The sequence below is a fragment of the Biomphalaria glabrata genome, chromosome 2, assembly GCF_947242115.1.
Source record: "Biomphalaria glabrata chromosome 2, xgBioGlab47.1, whole genome shotgun sequence".
NCBI lineage: Eukaryota > Metazoa > Mollusca > Gastropoda > Planorbidae > Biomphalaria > Biomphalaria glabrata.
The window spans coordinates 38,294,847-38,316,064 of record NC_074712.1 but is presented as its reverse complement, the minus strand read 5'-3'; the positions used below and the strand labels follow the sequence as shown (position 1 = coordinate 38,316,064).

The following is a 21,218-nucleotide window of genomic DNA, read 5'->3' as shown; positions in this document are numbered from 1 at the left end:
CGCGCACACATACTCCACTTCATTAAACACACTCTGAATAACATCGTTGGCCCCTCCTGTTACCTTCATTGTTGAATGTAATCCCAGCATGCACTCTTTCAGTTGATTGTATTGAGTGTGTGCACACATAACACATGCAAAATGAGTGACACAGATTTGTTTAAATAGAGGGGTGGGCAATGCTACTTTAGCATTCGCGTGCTCATTGTTTAAGGAAAAGGGGGGGGGGGGCGGCAGTAGTTTCATCTTCACCTGTCCTTTAGTCTGTCGTCCGTTTTTCATCATTTCTCTCTTTTGTCTGGATTAGAATCTCTTCCGTAGCCCTGGCTTTCCATTCGTTGAAATTATCCTCCCATTGCTTCCGTTGTCGGCCTCTCATTCTTTTCATTAGAAGGCCTAAAAAAAAAAAAAGGTACGAGCTTCCATGGCAAATTAATTAATTAACCCACTTGGTTGTTTGCTGCAGTGTTAACCTTTCCGTGAGAGCAGCACCACCCATTTTAAATACTTCTGCTGAAATATCATCAAAGCCAGGCGCTTTGTCTGCATCAGTGTGGCAAAATATGCAGGCCGCATTTGGGTTAGCGTGGTCACGTGAAAAGATGCACTCATCCTTAATCTGGATGGCTGCCTGGTCGTGCGGTTTGCGCGCTGGACTGTCGTTCGGATTTATCGACGGTCGAGGGTTCAAACCCTGCCCGCTCCCATCCCCCGTTGTCCTGCGGGAGGTTTGGACTAGGAAGTAAACTATCTTCAACTCTGAAGGAACATCCGAAACATGTAAAACAGAAACAGATCTTTGAACATTAATCCATCTTTTACCTTTATGCTCATATTATGTCTCGTCTTCTGTTTTCTTATTTAGAGATGGGGACAATGTCAGTGAGGGCCGTGGATACTGAACCAGTCGCTGGTTTATGGGCTGAATCTAACTTAAAATAAATTGGTATACTTTATGTAGTAGAACAGCCTAAGCCCTATGTGTATCCCACGCTGCATGGACAGTGAGTCTAAATATGTTTATGTTATTCGAAGCATCTATATCTAGACTTGTGTAAAGTTTAAGTCCAAGAAATATGTACTATCCATCCCAGTGGCACTACATCTCATGAAGGGCCCCGGCCAGCTCTAGCACATCTTTCCATTCTGATCTATCCTGCCTTTTTCCCCCGGTTAAACAAGAAATCTCTATTGGCAGAACTTAAACAGTAAACAAAAAAATAAAAGTCATGTTGAGGTTGAGCTACGCGTTCTGTTTAATCTCGTAATCAGAGGCAACTCTTTCGTCCGCAACAAAAAACAACATCAGATATAAATGATAAGGTTTTATTTACGATCTGTAGCAAGATATAATCGGTGTTACTTCTACTACACATGCGCAAGAGAATGAGAGAGAGAGAGAGAGAGAAACTTTAGTGATTTTGGGGTCTAGGCTAGAATGGTAGAATTGAAGTCGAGACTAAACTGGCTTAGGTCGGAGATTTGAATGGTTGGGCTGAGGTCGAGACTAGGGTGATTTGAGGGAAAGACGATTGATTGGAGGAGAGACAAGAGGGGTTAAGGTCGAGTCTAGAGTGTTTGAGGTCAGGATTACAGTGGTTGAGATCGAGACTAGGGTGACCGTGGAGGAGACATTAAAGATTGAGGTCAAGAGAGTGGTTAAGAGAGAGACCCTAGAGGGGATGGGAGAGACTAGACTGGTTGAAAGAAAGACTAGAATGATAGGTGAACGACAGACGTGGTTGCAAGACAGACGAGTGGATGAAGCCGAGACGATGTCAATGTATTCAACAATAACGTTCTCTTTATCGCTGCTGTTGTTGACAAGCAGTGTTAAGTTGTAATCGATTTTTTAACGCCATATTCAAGGCTGGTCATGTAAGTTAACCTTATTGCAGCGGAGATTACATAAACACTGTTGTTCCGATGACTACGTAACAACTTTTCTTAGAAAACAAAAGATTTATTTGGAAAATAGCCGAAATAAAAAACTTGTAGAAAGAACCAGGTGTGATGACTTTCTAATTGTAATGAACCACACAACACATAATCAAATTAACAAACTCGAATAGCTTCATTTTATATTCATCTGCTGCATTTTATTTTCTATCTAGTTTTTACCTCACAACCTACACCAACAGGCCTAGCCGCTAAACTGTCCTTCTGCATTCCTGACCTCACGTTAGCCCAACTAAGCTGACCCATTCAACCACTGGACATGTACAGAGCAGGGGTGTAACTTAAGGGCGACACTCGTGCCCAACGACAAACACACGCACACCTAAATCCAGACTTTCTTCTTCGCCATTGGCTCGCGTCCTTTTCTCTAGGTGCCCTCCATGCACGCATAAAACTGCAATGTCGTCCAGTATGGAGCAAAGTTTTTTTTATTACAGATGTTATACAGTGTTCCATATGAGGGCTAGGTAACTTGACCAGGAAGTATTATGGCTTGTTCTATTGTTCAGCTAGACTTCTATCATGACGTTTTCTCGTTGCGTCACTGTAGATCACACTTCGAGTTTTACGCTTGGCAGACGGTCCTCTTGCTGTAGATGCGATGACGAAATAGTTTCAGAGATTCCTCAAAAAAATTGTGTAAATAGATAAACAGACGCAATAAATGAGGTTGTAGAATACAAAATTAGGGCGGAGCCTCTTCTTCACTTTATTGTATGTTTCCAGGTGTATGTGTGTCAGGAAGGGGGAGTGATTTTATGTGTGTGGGGAAGGGGTAGTGAGTGTATTGGGAGAAGCTTGTATTAGATGTGTTACACTACACACGTCTACAACTGATCCATGAAAGAATGTGTGAACTGATCAAACAGGTAAGGCTTTGGGCTGAACATGAATTAAATAATTTAAACAAGAAAATCTCAACTTTAGCTTGCGCCAGCTCGCCATCTTTTGTATTCTATTTAAACTTGATATACTTAATTTGCTGCCTATCTCGACACCAATATCAATGGAAAGAATGTAGCTTAGCATTAAACCTTTTATGCCTTAAGTTTCGATCCTCCCAAAATATCAATGGCCACGGACGGAAAATACGCTGCACTTTCGCCTTTTTTTTTTTTAAGTGAATTTATAAATCCTTCATGTGTAACCAATCCACTACTTATAACGATAGTTTCGTATTTAATGGTCAGACTGTGGGTGGTAAGTTAGGTTGTTATTAATTAGTCAGAGTGAGGCACAAGTCCACACAAGTGTGATCGTACCTACTGGCAGACCATTGATCAGAGTTGTCACACTTCAAACTGGAAATATATCACTCACGACAGCTACTCGACTCTATAGACTCTAGACTCAACTCTAAGGTCATTAGTATTTTACGCTTGAGAAACAGTTCATCATTCTGATTGCGTTAAATTGAGTTTCAAATTATTCTCACTTAATGCATTGTTTGTTTGTGACAGTTATATACACTTCGGGTTGATACTTGTGTTCAAACTCAGCAGTAAAAGTTCAAGGAATACCTTTTTTTTTCCTTATTCAGAACTTTTACAACGCTATACAAACCGAAGCTCAGTCGAGCCGTGTTGGTAGGAAATTCAATTGTTAGAAGTCCATCAGGAATACTCATGTTAAACATTTTTATCCGAAAAAATTATAGGGTTTATTTTTCCAATCGATATGGGAAAAAAATTACAAAATATTAAATGAATGCTAGCTAACTACATGTTTTTGTCAGAATTTGTTTTGTCATTTCTAGCAATTATTATCCTCAGTTTTGAAAAGAAAAAAAAGATATATTTAAAAAACAAAAGCAAAACATGGAAAATAAAAAAAAAATATTTAAAATATTTTTTTTAAAAAGCTTACATTGAGTGAAGAAAGAACACAATTCTATCACTGCCATATCTCTCAGGTTTATTTCCCCTTAGCTTAGCACTTTTTCTAAGTAAAAACAAAATTACTAAGTTACAACTTAATTGACTATTTAACTGGTTAATTTTTTTTTATTGATTTGTGTGTTTTCATCCACATTGAATCATTTTGCCAAATTTCAACTTTATTCGATTAATGGAAGTGGAAGAAAACATGTGTAAATGATTACACCCAGACAGACAGACGGATTGAGTTAATATAAGCTTGGTAACAAAACAATTTTCTTGTGAGTGTGCAGAGGGTATAGTTTAGTGCGTTTTAGTTTTAGTTTGACAGGATTTGTTTCGTGACATTTTTACGGATGATAATATAATTGAATAGATGATATATGCTTCCTTTTAATACTCTGTTTATTTTGGGCGTGAGTTTTGAACATCCGAAATTAGTAAAACAAAGTGGGAATTAATTGAAACCATAGACATAAATAAATATAGACTGGAAGTAGGAAGTTATTTTTATTTGGGGGGAGTCAAATATGTTTGATGTACTATATCTATGTGAAAAAAATGGCGGCAATTGAGCTATATATTCTAGGACTAACATTTCAGCCAATATATAATTATGATCTTTAGTTTTGCAAAGTACAAAACTGCCATATTCCCAATATTTTGCCTTTGTTTCATAATCATAGACATAGGCAAATATATATAGGTTTGTGATGTGGATCTATGTTTGTTGACATGGCTTCTTTATTAATGTATGGCGGTCGTCTTATCGATTCAAATTGTTAGAATTAGTGTTTAGTCAAAAAAGTCAAAGAAAATGAGCAGAACGAGCTCTAATGTTCCTAGTACGATAGGCCAAGGATAAATTCTAAAGGTTGAAAAAAAAATTGAATATTATATACAGTAACTTTCAGTTTCAGTAAGTCAGAATAATTCAGTATCACTGTGACTGTGACTAATTTAATATTGATAGATCTAAATCTAATAAATATTTATGACTAATATTTGTAATAACTAGGTCTAATACTTATCATACTTTTTACTACTAACTATTAAACTAGTCAGTCTAACATATATGCATGCAGGCTATAGACTAGATCTAGTATAAGTATAGATTATAATAGATTATAGAATAATAGATCTAGTCAAATCTAGCGACAATCTAGTCCTAGACTATTTATATACTAACTATAGACTATAGACTAGACTATACAGATTACAATTATAGTTTATAGTATAGTAGGCTATAGTAGTATAGTACAAGCAGTAAGTAGTATTTTTTTTACTATAGTATTTATATAGACTAGATCTAAATCTCTAGTATTTAAAACTATTTATAATTATTTTAATTATGTAAATTTAATAGTAAAAAAAAACCAAAAAAACATGGCATATATAAAATCTAGAATTCTAGGGGTAGGCCTATATAGGTTATGGCTGAAAAAAACAACTATAAATAGGCCTACTTTTAATTTTACACTGCTCATAACTGCTGTATAACTCATACGAACTTATCTTTTCCCAAATATTTCCCATAATAATTTTTACTTTATCGTCCACTCTATATATAGAATTTTTTAGGAAAGGCCCATCAGCGAAATGGCATATAAAGCGAACACCTCCCGGTAATTTTTATCCATTCTTATTTATTTCAAAAGTAACTGCAGAACTAATAAAATTATATTACAAAGACTCCATTTTTCTACATTTCCCACATATTCACTTTCGTTTTCCCTCATAAAATAAAGCATAGCTGAAGGTCAAAGTTGACATGTATGGAAATTTCATTCTCAACACGTTTCCGGATAAACGAGAATAGGTCCGAACTTAAGGCGATTTTAAAGCACCAATGGACATTGGCCGAAAAAGATTTGCATATTGTACTTGTAAATAGGTGAGGAAATAGTTAACTATAATAGCTAAGGCTATTTATTCCGTTGAAAAAAATATATTATGGGGTGTTCGCTTAAAATGACCCTTTTAACTGAAAACCTATTCAGTGAAAGCCCCTATAATAAGCTTTAAAAGCCATTTAATTATAACTTAATGACTGATTTAATCTGTTTTTCTTTTTGTCTTATCTATTGTTATTGTTTGTAAACTGAAATATTAAAATAATAGGCCAATTTTTAACCTTAACCCAATGTCTTCGATTTCGAAGATTAAGGATGAGTGCAGTACGTGTTTCACATGACTACGCCCAGTTACGACCAGCATATTTTCACGCATTTTCTTTCCGTCTAAAATGTTTGACTCGCAGCTCTCCAACAGTCTCTCAGAGGTCATATGCTGGCAGTTACTTTCCTCTGTGGCAGTGAGGGTGAAATGACGCTTCAATTGATCTTAACAGCGCTTAGGCCTATACAGCTTATACGGGGGTGGGGGTGACCTCTGTTTTGCCGTCCTCCTTTTTTTAACTGGCTGGTTAACCTCTTGTTACTAATTAATGATATTTATATGTGTATAAATGTTTAAAAGATCAGAATTCATTTTCACAGGGTTCCCCCACCATTCTGAGATTAGGATTTCAGGAGATTTCCAAGTTTTCCAGGAGAAAATATTCGATCTCGGGAGCGGAAAAAATGCGAACTATATATTTAGTAATAAATATAAGAATTATCATATAATATACATGTATAAAATTACAAGATCTCTCCTGAGCCTTTCGTCTCCATGCCCGAAACCCAAGCTATTGTAGATCTGCCTCCCATATATCATCAATTCATCGCATTCGGGATCTGCCTTTGGGTCAATCAGCGCGCGTGTGTGTATATGTGTGTGTGTGTGGGGGGGGGAGATCGAGTTGATGGTGATTAAGTGCACTGAACATGTGTTCTAAAGAAAAATAGTCGCAGTAACGAGATTTTATGAAATGGAGAGTAAAACGACGTGGACTAGCCTATAGGGAGGAGGCGAGATAGAATTTTGTAGTTCTTTCTTTTAAAAATATTTGATCGCAAGTTTCGTAGGCTATATATAGACATCAGTTCCAAGCAGAGAAAGGAGATGTGGAGCACAAGAAAAGTGAAAAAAAAAATTAGGCCTAATGCAACAAGGAGGACAATAGTTATAATGCTTCATGGAAGAAGTTAAATGATAGAATTAATTGAAGCATAATTTTCTATATTTTAACATGCTATTTCGCTATTTTTTACGGCCTTTCGCTCATTATGACTCCCGCGAAAATTGCGTTCGCTGATTAGGTCCGACCCCTACCGTAAGTTGACTTGAATTATAAATTTAATAGCTGATTTGGAACAAAGAGTCAAATTTAGTTTTATCGCCCAATAGCTGAGGATTCCGCAGATGTTTTCATTTTTTAAATAAGTTTAGCCATTGCGGAGTTATAAATTCTAAACTAAAAACTGGCACAAAAGCGTTCGCCATTGGTCCTTTCCCATATATAATGTCTATGATTGAAACTTTATTTTTGTAAAACCTAGTCCATGTTTTGAATATTGACCTAGATCTAGTGCCAGTGGCGCAGTTAGCAATGTGTGGGTGGTGCGGGCACAAGGGCATCAAGAGGTGGGTGGGGGGCATCAAACTGAAGAAAAACTTTCTCAGTAAAACTACACATTGTAATTACACAAATAAAAAAGGAATACATTTATTTGTTTTTGTACTTTGTTATGTCCAATATTCTTTCTTAAATTAAATGAAATGTAAGCTGTAGACCGGCTTGAATCAAATTTTACCAGATTTGTTTAAATCTCTGAAGGCAATGCACTTTTACACCCTCTTTTTGAAGCCTTTCATGTTGTTACTTCATTGTTCAATGCACTGGTGATGGTCAAGTTTATAATGGTGGTGTTGTTTTTAAATTACTTATTAGCAATGGTCTAATCTCTTTTGTCAACCAGTGAGGGTGTATCTGGAAGAAGGTTTTCCAACCGCTCAGCAACCACAACCCTGCTAGAGTCGGGATTAGAACTCAAACCCCCTTGTAAAGTGGCCAAGCCTATCCAAGTACGATCCATTCCTGAGAGACCGAATACGTACATGTCCCAACAAAAAGAAAAGAATTTATTGTAATTTAAGCGCTCAGGAAAAAAAAACAACAGAAAGTTTTAAAAGCAAATATTTGTCGATTATTGTCAATAGTACATTAACATCTAAAATCTGGATCAAAATTTTATGGTACATTGTCATGCAGAGTCTCAAAGATGAATTAGCCATAAGAAAAAATTGCCAGGCAAAAACAAATGATGAAGATAGATTTTCTATCAACACACAAGAAAAAGCTACTGATGGAAATACCTTCCTTGGACCGTATTGTTCATGAAATAATAACCCCATAAGAATAACGTCATGATAAATATGAAATTTAGTCGCTTTTATTGAATTCTCAGGTGTAAATCAATCTCGATGGTTCTCCCAGCGACATAAACAAAAACGAATTTTAGCTGGAAGGCTTCAACTAATTGTCGCAGTTTCTCCAGAAGTCTCCGAACTTCCAAAACAAGAATCTATTGAGCTTTAGAGTTTTATAAAAAAAAACAAAAAACTTCAGTTCCCAAATATTGCCTTCTTGATTTGCATTTTTTTTTATACTATTGTGGTAGGTGTGGCAAGCAAGCGAAGTTTTTATAAACTTACTTTGATGAAGAATGATACTTAAGATCAACGATGACGAATTTGCGACTCACTAATTTGTCAACTTCGTCTATTGAACAAGATCTAGTGGAAAAAAAACTGACATCATAATAATTATCGATAGTTTGCCGGGGAGAAAGCACGTGAGATTCACTTGTATTATCTTTTTGTAAAATCGATTCTTTGCGAAATAGCAATGCTTAAATAATGAATTCACAATTTATTTTTCACTGTTTTAAAACAGTTTTTTTGAGGACATGATGAGGAACTAACGTACAGGGAAGTACCCTAGCTACGCCACTGTCTCGTCATTTTCAAAAAGAAGAGTAATAAATCTAGACTCTCAAGACTAACAATAAAAAAGCATTGAAAAAAAAAAAAAGGGAACGACCTGAATTCGAACTCATGGCACAAGCTTTCTCAGGCTTCTAAAGCCAACACGGTAGCCACTCTGCTAGTGGAGAGCTTATGGACATGGACGATTGTTTCTATAGTCTCGACCAATTTTTCATGTTATGTTAACTAAGACTCAGACGACGAACAATTCATCTATACCACCATTTCAGTTAAGTACAACTTCTTTCCCTTGTTCGAGATACCAAAACAAAACAATTATTTACCAATAGTTAATTTTTAGATTGGCAGCCCGATGCTTTTAATAAGTACAACACACATTCTCTGGCCAGTAATAGTATCAACTTTTCTTCTTTAAGTTGAGACTTTTCTTTTCCGATCCAATGTACCAAACTGCTACCTCTCAGATCAATAAAGCTATTTTGTCTTCCAATGTAACTTACCATTGCCTCGTAGATCAATGATACTGTTAGATCTCTAAAGATTTTGCAAATTACTAGTAATGTTCACTGACCTAATCATACTAAAAAGTTGACCAAACGACAGGCTAACTGTGCTATCATTCGTCCTTCCATCTATTCCCAATAGCAACATTCCGTTGTAATCGTTTAGCCGTGTCGTCTGCTGACTCCATTTCTTATGCACGAGTGTTGTAACGAAAACAAATTGGTAGATCTGTGGCATCTTTAGCTCTTGTCAAGTTTGATGTGTCTGTGTGTGTGGCGGGGAGTTGCTTCGATGTTATTGTTTTTTTAAATCAATTCCTCATGAAATTAAAAAAAAGAAATTACCAGAAACTTTCAAATTCTTATTTTATGAGAAGAAAAAGAAACAAATGAATTCATTGTGTGGTTGAGAGCGAGTAAAGAAACAGAAGAATCCATTGTGTGGTTGAGATCAAAGAAGAAACAGAAGAAAGCATTGTGTGGTTGAGATCAAAGAAGAAACAGAAGAATTCATTGTGTGGTTGAGATCAAAGAAGAAACAGAAGAAAGCATTGTGTGGTTGAGATCAAAGAAGAAACAGAAGAATTCATTGTGTGGTTGAGATCAAAGAAGAAACAGAAGAATCCATTGTGTGGTTGAGATCAAAGAAGAAACAGAAGAAAGCATTGTGTGGTTGAGATCAAAGAAGAAACAGAAGAATACATTGTGTGGTTGAGATTAAAGAAGAAACAGAAGAATACATTGTGTGGTTGAGATCAAAGAAGAAACAGAAGAATACATTGTGTGGTTGAGATCAAAGAAGAAACAGAAGAACGCATTGTGTGGTTGAGATTAAAGAAGAAACAGAAGAACGCATTGTGTGGTTGAGATCAAAGAGGAAACAGAAGAATGCATTGTGTGGTTGAGATCAAAGAAGAAACAGAAGAAACCATTGTGTGGTTGAGATCAAAGAAGAAACAGAAGAATTCATTGTGTGGTTGAGATCAAAGAAGAAACAGAAGAATGCATTGTGTGGTTGAGATCAAAGAAGAAACAGAATAATTCATTGTGTGGTTGAGATCAAAGAAGAAACAGAAGAATGCATTGTGTGGTTGAGATCAAAGAAGAAACAGAAGAACGCATTGTGTGGTTGAGATCAAAGAAGAAACAGAAGAATACATTGTGTGGTTGAGATTAAAGAAGAAACAGAAGAATACATTGTGTGGTTGAGATCAAAGAAGAAACAGAAGAACGCATTGTGTGGTTGAGATTAAAGAAGAAACAGAAGAACGCATTGTGTGGTTGAGATCAAAGAGGAAACAGAAGGACGCATTGTGTGGTTGAGATCAAAGTAGAAACAGAAGAATGCATTGTGTGGTTGAGATCAAAGAAGAAACAGAAGAACGCATTGTGTGGTTGAGATCAAAGAAGAAACAGAAGAACGCATTGTGTGGTTGAGATCAAAGAAGAAACAGAAGAATGCATTGTGTGGTTGAGATCAAAGAAGAAACAGAAGAATGCATTGTGTGGTTGAGATCAAAGAAGAAACAGAAGAACGCATTGTGTGGTTGAGATCAAAGAGGAAACAGAAGAACGCATTGTGTGGTTGAGATCAAAGAGGAAACAGAAGGACGCATTGTGTGGTTGAGATCAAAGAAGAAACAGAAGAATGCATTGTGTGGTTGAGATCAAAGAAGAAACAGAAGAATGCATTGTGTGGTTGAGATCAAAGAGGAAACAGAAGAATGCATTGTGTGGTTGAGATCAAAGAAGAAACAGAAGAAACCATTGTGTGGTTGAGATCAAAGAAGAAACAGAAGAATTCATTGTGTGGTTGAGATCAAAGAAGAAACAGAAGAATGCATTGTGTGGTTGAGATCAAAGAAGAAACAGAAGAATTCATTGTGTGGTTGAGATCAAAGAAGAAACAGAAGAATGCATTGTGTGGTTGAGATCAAAGAAGAAACAGAAGAACGCATTGTGTGGTTGAGATCAAAGAAGAAACAGAAGAATACATTGTGTGGTTGAGATTAAAGAAGAAACAGAAGAATACATTGTGTGGTTGAGATCAAAGAAGAAACAGAAGAACGCATTGTGTGGTTGAGATTAAAGAAGAAACAGAAGAACGCATTGTGTGGTTGAGATCAAAGAAGAAACAGAAGAACGCATTGTGTGGTTGAGATCAAAGAAGAAACAGAAGAATGCATTGTGTGGTTGAGATCAAAGAAGAAACAGAAGAAAGCATTGTGTGGTTGAGATTAAAGAAGAAACAGAAGAATGCATTGTGTGGTTGAGATCAAAGAAGAAACAGAAGAAAGCATTGTGTGGTTGAGATTAAAGAAGAAACAGAAGAATGCATTGTGTGGTTGAGATCAAAGAAGAAACAGAAGAAACCATTGTGTGGTTGAGATTAAAGAAGAAACAGAAGAAAGCATTGTGTGGTTGAGATTAAAGAAGAAACAGAAGAATGCATTGTGTGGTTGAGATCAAAGAAGAAACAGAAGAAACCATTGTGTGGTTGAGATCAAAGAAGAAACAGAAGAAAGCATTGTGTGGTTGAGATTAAAGAAGAAACAGAAGAATGCATTGTGTGGTTGAGATCAAAGAAGAAACAGAAGAAACCATTGTGTGGTTGAGATCAAAGAAGAAACAGAAGGACGCATTGTGTGGTTGAGATCAAAGAGGAAACAGAAGGACGCATTGTGTGGTTGAGATCAAAGAAGAAACAGAAGAAAGCATTGTGTGGTTGAGATCAAAGAAGAAACAGAAGAACGCATTGTGTGGTTGAGATTAAAGAAGAAACAGAAGAACGCATTGTGTGGTTGAGATCAAAGAGGAAACAGAAGGACGCATTGTGTGGTTGAGATCAAAGAAGAAACAGAAGAATGCATTGTGTGGTTGAGATCAAAGAAGAAACAGAAGAACGCATTGTGTGGTTGAGATCAAAGAAGAAACAGAAGAAAGCATTGTGTGGTTGAGATCAAAGAAGAAACAGAAGAAAGCATTGTGTGGTTGAGATTAAAGAAGAAACAGAAGAATGCATTGTGTGGTTGAGATCAAAGAAGAAACAGAAGAAAGCATTGTGTGGTTGAGATCAAAGAAGAAACAGAAGAATTCATTGTGTGGTTGAGATCAAAGAAGAAACAGAAGAATTCATTGTGTGGTTGAGATCAAAGAAGAAACAGAAGAATTCATTGTGTGGTTGAGATCAAAGAAGAAACAGAAGAATGCATTGTGTGGTTGAGATCAAAGAAGAAACAGAAGAATTCATTGTGTGGTTGAGATCAAAGAAGAAACAGAGGAATTCATTGTGTGGTTGAGATCAAAGAAGAAACAGAAGAATTCATTGTGTGGTTGAGATCAAAGAAGAAACAGAAGAACGCATTGTGTGGTTGAGATCAAAGAAGAAACAGAAGAATGCATTGTGTGGTTGAGATCAAAGAAGAAACAGAAGAACGCATTGTGTGGTTGAGATTAAAGAAGAAACAGAAGAACGCATTGTGTGGTTGAGATCAAAGAAGAAACAGAAGAATTCATTGTGTGGTTGAGATCAAAGAAGAAACAGAAGAATTCATTGTGTGGTTGAGATCAAAGAAGAAACAGAAGAACGCATTGTGTGGTTGAGATTAAAGAAGAAACAGAAGAATTCATTGTGTGGTTGAGATCAAAGAAGAAACAGAAGAAAGCATTGTGTGGTTGAGATCAAAGAAGAAACAGAAGAATTCATTGTGTGGTTGAGATCAAAGAAGAAACAGAAGAATTCATTGTGTGGTTGAGATCAAAGAAGAAACAGAAGAATACATTGTGTGGTTGAGATCAAAGAAGAAACAGAAGAATACATTGTGTAGTTGAGATCAAAGAAGAAACAGAAGAACGCATTGTGTGGTTGAGATCAAAGAAGAAACAGAAGAAAGCATTGTGTGGTTGAGATTAAAGAAGAAACAGAAGAACGCATTGTGTGGTTGAGATCAAAGAGGAAACAGAAGGACGCATTGTGTGGTTGAGATCAAAGAGGAAACAGAAGGACGCATTGTGTGGTTGAGATCAAAGAAGAAACAGAAGAACGCATTGTGTGGTTGAGATCAAAGAGGAAACAGAAGAACGCATTGTGTGGTTGAGATCAAAGAGGAAACAGAAGGACGCATTGTGTGGTTGAGATCAAAGAAGAAACAGAAGAAAGCATTGTGTGGTTGAGATCAAAGAAGAAACAGAAGAACGCATTGTGTGGTTGAGATCAAAGAAGAAACAGAAGAATTCATTGTGTGGTTGAGATCAAAGAAGAAACAGAAGAAAGCATTGTGTGGTTGAGATCAAAGAAGAAACAGAAGAATTCATTGTGTGGTTGAGATCAAAGAAGAAACAGAAGAATTCATTGTGTGGTTGAGATCAAAGAAGAAACAGAAGAATCCATTCTGTGGTCAAACACGTAATGCCTTGGTTGGGGGATGGAGATAGTATGAGATTGAATACTTTTCAGTCACTAATTTCCCCAAGCGCCTCCAGATTGAATTCTCTTCTAGACGTGGCAAGAATCGTTATCTTTCGACCTGGGTTGGTCATCCACAATGACGTCATCGGTGACATGATAATGCATAAAAGGTACTTGAGCTACATTTGGGACACTGGGCTCTTGTCAGTAAAACATTAAGTCATTAAGCCGAGTTTGACACGTCACGGCCACATATTTATCAAACAAAGATCAGTTTACCCCAAGCTCCTGACAATTTGTTAATAGCAGAGTTATCTTGGTGGATAAACACATTGGCTTTGTTGCCCTACATCATGGACGGTATCAGCCTAGCTGAATTGTGGGTCTTCTTGGAACTCTTTTTATAGTGGAGATTTTCATCTTTGGCGTAGAAGTATCCGGTGTACAGAAGGAAGTGGTCCTAGGTCCTAGGTTGTGTATTTCAAAAGGTGTGTGAGAAATTGTGTGAACTTTTCATTGTTGTAAAATCAATTTCATTTGCAATGTTTAGAATCGAAAATCTATTGTCAAAATCTCCAATAGGCAAATAATCATTAAAAAGTCCGTTTGAACATGATATTTATTATAGCACCGACCTACAAAACATTTTTCTTGTAGAAACGTAAGGAGAAACCACTTGGATTATATTACAGTAAAGCTAAATGATCAATAATCACACCCAACAGTTCTCTCCCTCTCGCTACATATATATCTCAATCTTAGTTGTACGGTATGCGTTGGTGTTGGTAGACAATGTTGTCGTTGTTGTATGACTACACAATGAGGTCATTGTTATATGATGCTACACAAGGTGGTCATTGTTATATGATGCTTCGCAATGTGGCCATTGTTATGATACCTCATAATGTGGTCATTGTTATATGATTCTACTCAATGTGGTCATTGTTATGATACCTCATAATGTGGTCATTGTTATATGATTCTACTCAATGTGGTCATTGTTATGATACCTCATAATGTGGTCATTGTTATATGATGCTTCGCAATGTGGCCATTGTTATGATACCTCATAATGTGGTCATTGTTATATGATTCTACTCAATGTGGACATTTTTATGATACCTCATAATGTGGTCATTGTTATATGATTCTACAATGATTCTACACAATGTGATCCTCGTTTGTACCGTGATGCTGGATGACGTCACTTAAGTGCAGGAAGTACGATATATCGGTAAACTGCAAGAGGCTCAGGTCTAGACTACTCTAGACCCTAATCTTATTTGAAAGCTTTTAGGTATTGCTATTTAACCCTAGTTAGGCCAATATTAGTATATGCATCCTCTGTTTGGGGTCCCTCAACTCAAGAAAACAAAGAGAAACTTGAACAAATGCAAAATAAAGCAGTGAGATTTATAACAAACGAATATTCTAATTTGATTACAAAATTTAGAGACACTTCAGGAAAGAAGAATAAGTAGAATATTAACAATAATACTGAAACACTGAACCATATTTTTACAAATACAAAAATGAAAACCAAATAAAATAGTAATAAATGACTCACAGAGAGAGGCATATTTCTTATTCCATGTGCTAGGACAAATTCGTAAAAGTGATGCTTCTTCCCTAGTGCCATTAGAGAATGGAATGGCTTGCCTGAATTAGCCAGGAAAACCAACGACTTAGCAGAGTTTAAGTCACTGATTAACCTGCATGATTAGATTGACACATGAAATGCGTAGGGCGTAATTATCTTCTGTTTTGAAGTACCGTCTGTAATATGTATAATAAGATTTGAAACCCTTGACTCTTTTAAGTTCCTTCTGATGTGTGTAGCAGATGACACTGAGTTATCTCGCCATTGATTTGGATGCCAGCAAATCTGATCGCTCTTCATCTGTTCTTTCCACGTCAACCCTGTTGGGCCTACAAGGTCTAAAAGTTAGTTATTACTCTGTTGCTAATGCTCATAGTACGATATAAGCATAATGCAGTGCTAGGTAATTGTATTTTACTTTGTATTATGGACATATTACAAGATCCTCGGGGCTCGCAAAGACCTTCCTTCAGGGAACAGTACCAGGAAAAAGAAGAAGAGGCAGACAGAAAGCGATGGGAAGACAACATAAAAGAATGGAAAGAGGTTCTAACTAAGCAAAAGACAGAGAGGAATTGAGTAGGACGGTCCTCGAATCTTGCATAGTGCCCCAACGGTCCAACAGACAAAGGGATAGCTAGCTTGCTTGTATTATGTTTCATACCTTTTTTTTTTCTTTCAAGGAGAAAAAAGGTTTAATTCATCTAAAGTCTAAAGCATATAACAAGGAATTGTGTTTTTGTTTGGAACACATCAACTATTACTAAACTAGAAACAGAAACTCAAGTGCAAGTTAAACATACATCTGAACGTCCCTGTTTGATGAAGTCTCCATGTTTCGACCTTTGAATCTCAGGTGTATAGACCCACAGGCTGAGCAAGAAATTGACCAGATGGTCTGTTTGCTTTAACGTACAGGGTGGACTTGTCTAAATATAAACTAGGTACTATGGGTTATAATGGATTCCACCACAAGGCTACCTCATAGTACACAGTAATTAATTTTCTTTCTTTGTTTCACAATCCATCATTGCTATTCTAAATCTAGTCTACTTCTATTAGATGGAGAGTTTGAAGTGTATAGACATTGGAGATTCTCATACATGGCGGGATAAAAAACTATAAATAGTAAGCATTTTGGTGCAGTCGATGTACAACACAAAGGACGTGTTGAACAAGCTTTTCCTTTTAAAAACTATGCGAGAATATTTGTGCACTCTTTAGCACCACAGAATCCAATTTTCCCACGAGCTCTTCCATTTCTAGCACAGGATAAACTCGTACTAAAGGAAGAGGATTCATTAGAGTTTAGGCCACAGATCTATATAGATAGATATATATATTGTATCAAGACTGGAGATGGAGCTCCCTAACACTACAGAAAAATGTGAAAAGCTTCAAAAAAAGGCTGAAACAAGGTGTTGTTTTGTAAAGAAGCTTTTTTTTTCAACCCTAACTTAATGTTTAGATCTAGATATTAAATCTAGTACTAGATTCTAGATCTAGATCTAGTACTAGATTCTAGATCTATATCTAGATCTACAGAGTAATCCGAGTAATTGAACATGAAAATATATAAGCACTCTCGTCTCATAATTATTATTATATTCATACTTTTATATACATAATCTAGTTAAACTAGATTACAAGGACCTATGTAATCGATCTATTTAAATGTACAATCATAAGATCATGGGCGTAGCCAGGGGGGGGGGTTCTTGGGGTTCAACCCCCCCCCCCCCCGAAATGAAATCCCCCCCAGGGGGGGTGGGAACGGAATTAAGTGACTGATTTTTGCTTTCATTTTGTTTATTTTAGGTGAGATTTTAATACTAAATCATCACTTACCACAGCACAGCCGAGGCAGTTTTGAGTTAAAAACCTTCTACCAGGGGGTTTGAGTTTAAATCCCCCTACCAGGGGTTTTTGAGATTTTAAAAAACCCTATCAGGGGGTTTTGAGATACAAATCCCTCTACCAGGGGGCTTTGAGTTTAAAAAACCCCTACAGAGGGTTTTGAATTTTAAATCCCCTACCAGAGGTTTTTGCAGTTAAATCCCCCTCTTCTATAAAACAAAACAAAAAAAAATGCAAAAAACAATCCCCAAATTCCAACAGCACAGTTGAAGAAGATTTTGATTTTAAACCCCCCTCCAAAATTTACGATAAACCCCATCTTCAATATAAAAAAAGCAAATTACACACTCAAAATTCTATGAGCGTAGCCAAAGGGGTTTTGAGTTTAACCCCCCCCCCTCCAGTTGGGGTTTGAAGCTTAAAAGTACCTCTTCAATATAAAAAAAAAGCAAATTACACACTATAAAATCTATGAGCGTAGCCAAATAGGTTTTGAGTTTAAATCCCCCTCCTCCAGATGGCTTTTTCTTTAAAGTTTAAAACCCCTCCAGATTGTTTTGAGTTTAAAATTCCCATACAGAGCGTTTAGAGTTGAAAACCTCTCTCTTCAATATTATTTTAAAGCAAACTACAGTCACCAAATTCTAAGATCGTAGCTAAATGGGGTTTTGAATTAAAAACAAAACAAAAAAACTCCAGAGATTTCTTAGTTTAAAACCCCTCAACAGATAATTTGACGAAAAAACTTTCCTTTTCGATATAAAATCTAAAGCGAAATACAGGCATGTAATTCCAAGAGCGTAGTCAAGAAAGGTTACAAATTTCTAACAGTGGCTTGGGCTCCATTAATAAAGTGTGAATAGTCTTCTGCCGAAATTGAAAATCATTTAATGTCTCAACAAAGATGGCTAAGACAGATTTTAGGAGTCAGTCATAGAGATCGGGTCTAAATCAAAGAAATCATATGCCGAACTGGGAGTCGAATCCTTAGTAAGGTTGTGACAGAGCGTCGCATGAGGTTTTGCGGGACATGTTCTCACACAAAATGAATTACGCAAAATAAGAGTTGCGGAAACAGCTTGCCGGAAAATGCGCTGAATGGCGCGATAGGGTCTAAGTCAGTAAGAAGAGCACATTAGGTTTTTGAAATAAAACTTTTTAATAGCAAGATAATGCACTGTAGATACCTCAGAATATGCATTTTGTTGGCTTTCAATACCAGAAATAGTGCTTGGCGGCGGGGCTTAGCCCCGTGCTGGGGGAGCGCTGCGAACTCCCCAAGACCCCCTTGCTAGCAAGGGCGGGGAGTCTACAATAAACAATAAACGTCTTCCGAAAGGGTCAGAATGTAATAAAGATTAATTATGTACACACACACACACACACACACACATATATACAAAATTTCCGCCGGGGGGGATTCCAAAACCCTCCCCGAAAAAAAATCCTGGCTACGCCCGTGCATAAGATGATTAAAATCAAACGATCTAGGATTTCCGAGCATTGTCTTAATGAAAAATAACAGGAAATGGCTTTATATCATAGATTTGTGTAAATGTATAGTTCTGTGATTAATATTAATAATAGCCCATTCCATTTAAAATCCGCAAAATGGTATTGTATTATTTCAAAACTTTGAAAACTACAGATAATTTCTTTTCTTATCTGATAAAATACAGTCGTTGCCTCACAAAGGAAGATGATTACATCCTTATCGTCATGCATCTAGTCATGCATATTAACCAATGACTTAAATTCTGCCAAGTCACTGGTTTTCCTGGCTGGCTCAGGCAACCCATTCCATGCTCTAACAGCACTATAGAATAGGAAGCATTTGTACACATTTGTCCAAGCATATGGATCGAGGAATGTACCTTTATCTTTGTGTCTAAGTAAGACAGAAAATATCGATTTCCTAGTTTCGGGGCGACTCCTTTTATATCTTGAAAAAAGTTACATACATAACAATATATATATATATATGTGTGTGTGTGTGTGTCTGTTGTATGATCATTATCGACTAAGTATTTGTTTCCATTTTCCATTCGGGGTAGAATATAGATCTATAAAGTCACGGGAAATATACTCCATTCCTCATTAATCTTCGGACTCGAAGACAAGCCTTATTATTATGAAAGGGGCACAACTCAAAACGTAATTAAAAAACAAATGGGCAACTAACTCTAGCGGTAATAAATCAGAGTTGATAGGAAGATCAAATGGTTCAAACGAAAACTTCTCAGGAATGTTAAGTTTGGTTTAATAATGTTGTCAATAATTAGAATTAGATCTAGATATAAACTATGTAGATCTTGTATATCATTTACACAATTAAAAAAAATGACATCAACAATTTATGCTGTTTAGCTACAAGTAATAGTTCTGATCTCTACAGGCCTACATTAAGACTTATCTGAAAAATCAGAAGACATACCAGCGACGCGAATACGCAGCCCCAGCTGCGACCTACATGCTTTGACAAAGCCAGAACAGCATAAACATTGTCCGTCTTGGCCGGTTTAGATTTTCTTTTCCTCGTCTACGTCTGTGACAGTGGATTTTCTTTTGGCCTCAAATGTGTATGCCGCGGCCTTTAAAAACTAGACCTAGATATAGAAATTTATTTGTAAGTTATTACAAATTATCTTCGAGCTTATCTTCTTCTTCGTTCTCATTTTACATGTCGGAGGTTCAGATCAGTAATCCTATATCTGAGATGAACCGCGCAGTGGTTTACAGATCAGGCAGTTCTCTGTATAGGTTTTGTTCTATAGGAGGGTTTTGGGGCCAGAGTCTTGTTCGGGCCTCTTGATATAGTATGCAGCTTTGAAGGACATGGTCAGCATTCTCTGGTGATGCTCCACAAGGGCAGGTTTCGCTCGTCCCGACTTTAAGCTTCCGGAACATCTGTTGTCTCATTCTGTTGTTTCCGGTTCTGAGTCGAAAAATTGTGCGTTGGTCATGTCGAAATAGCTTGTAATAGGCGTCCTTTTTCTTGTAATTGGGATGTGAGCTGGTCCAATCTCATTTATTCTACACTCCATTATTTTCATCCTTTTTTCTGGGTAGAGAGAGATTTTCATTTGTTTGTTCATTCTTCCATCTTTGGCCAGTAGGCCTATGTCTGCTTTTTCGGGCTTATAAAATAAAATATATTGGACACACGGATATAACTGTGTATTATATAATTATAGGCTAGTGTATTCATAAAAGAAAACACCAAGAATTTCAGAAGTTTTCTTTTTTATTTAGTTGGCAACACTGAGGGTCAATTTAGCGTCCTTGACATTTAGAGTTAGACTTGAACATCTCCAATAACTTTACCAAATAGTTACGATATACGTGTCACGATGTCAAAGTTGTATCGAAAGGCACTGCAATCTTAAGATAGGCAACTTGAAACAATGAAGATACCTAGGTTAGGGTTAGGCTTATTTGTAGTCGTTTTGGATGCTAATGACATACCGATCAAAAGAAAGACACTGTTTACTTTCGCCTTCTTGACATAAAACATTAAAGTGAGAGACTAACAGATGGATCTAGAATGCGAAACGAAAATAACAAGTTTCTGTTTAAAGCACAGACCTATATATTTATGATACATAGGTCTGTTGTTTAAACAATTTTTTTTCGGGTCTTATAATACATGTAAAAATATTGCAAATAGTTCCACGTTTAGTGTACATGTTCTTTTTATTTGTGTTGGTCTAAATGTTGTTGTTTTTTTGTTATTTACTCGCTTACCTTATTCTGAAAACGAGCGTGGGTTTGGCTTTTATTGAAATATAAATCAGACTTGACATCAATAGGCTACTAATCCAAGTCTTGGCCATCAAGTATCCCACTATGTGGAGGAGCAGGTTGACTAAGTGAACTAACTTGCTTATGTATACCAAAGAAACAGGTTTAATTCTCAAAGTCTGGCTTCTCCATTGCTTGTTAGCACATAGATCTAGACACTTTACCTGATTTCTTTTCTGTTTTATCTGAATGTAGACTATCTAAAGCAGTGATGCCCAGAATACGGGCCCGCGGGCCAGATCCAGCCCGCGATGTGGTTTAATCCGGCCCGCCGAAACGTCTGCACAAAGAGTAGAATAGGTTGATAAATGTATCTTTAC

At 36.7% G+C, this 21,218-nt stretch overlaps 1 protein-coding gene across 4 annotated transcripts in view; it reads left to right on the top strand.

Moving 5' to 3' along the window:
* LOC106054805 (sodium/calcium exchanger 3-like) overlaps positions 1 to 21,218 on the top strand; it is a 44,906-nt gene that overhangs the window by 1,271 nt on the left and 22,417 nt on the right. For 2 of the 4 annotated variants that reach the window (XM_056020400.1, XM_056020399.1), the window contains exon 1: positions 16,514 to 16,658. The exons of 1 other annotated variant lie outside the window; for it this stretch is intronic. In XM_056020400.1, coding sequence (XP_055876375.1) covers positions 16,600 to 16,658 — 59 coding nt within the window. In that variant the 5' untranslated portion in view covers positions 16,514 to 16,599. Of the gene's footprint in view, positions 1 to 2,744; positions 2,829 to 16,513; positions 16,659 to 21,218 lie in introns of those variants that run through there. One more of the 4 variants, XM_056020402.1, reaches the window with a different exon arrangement.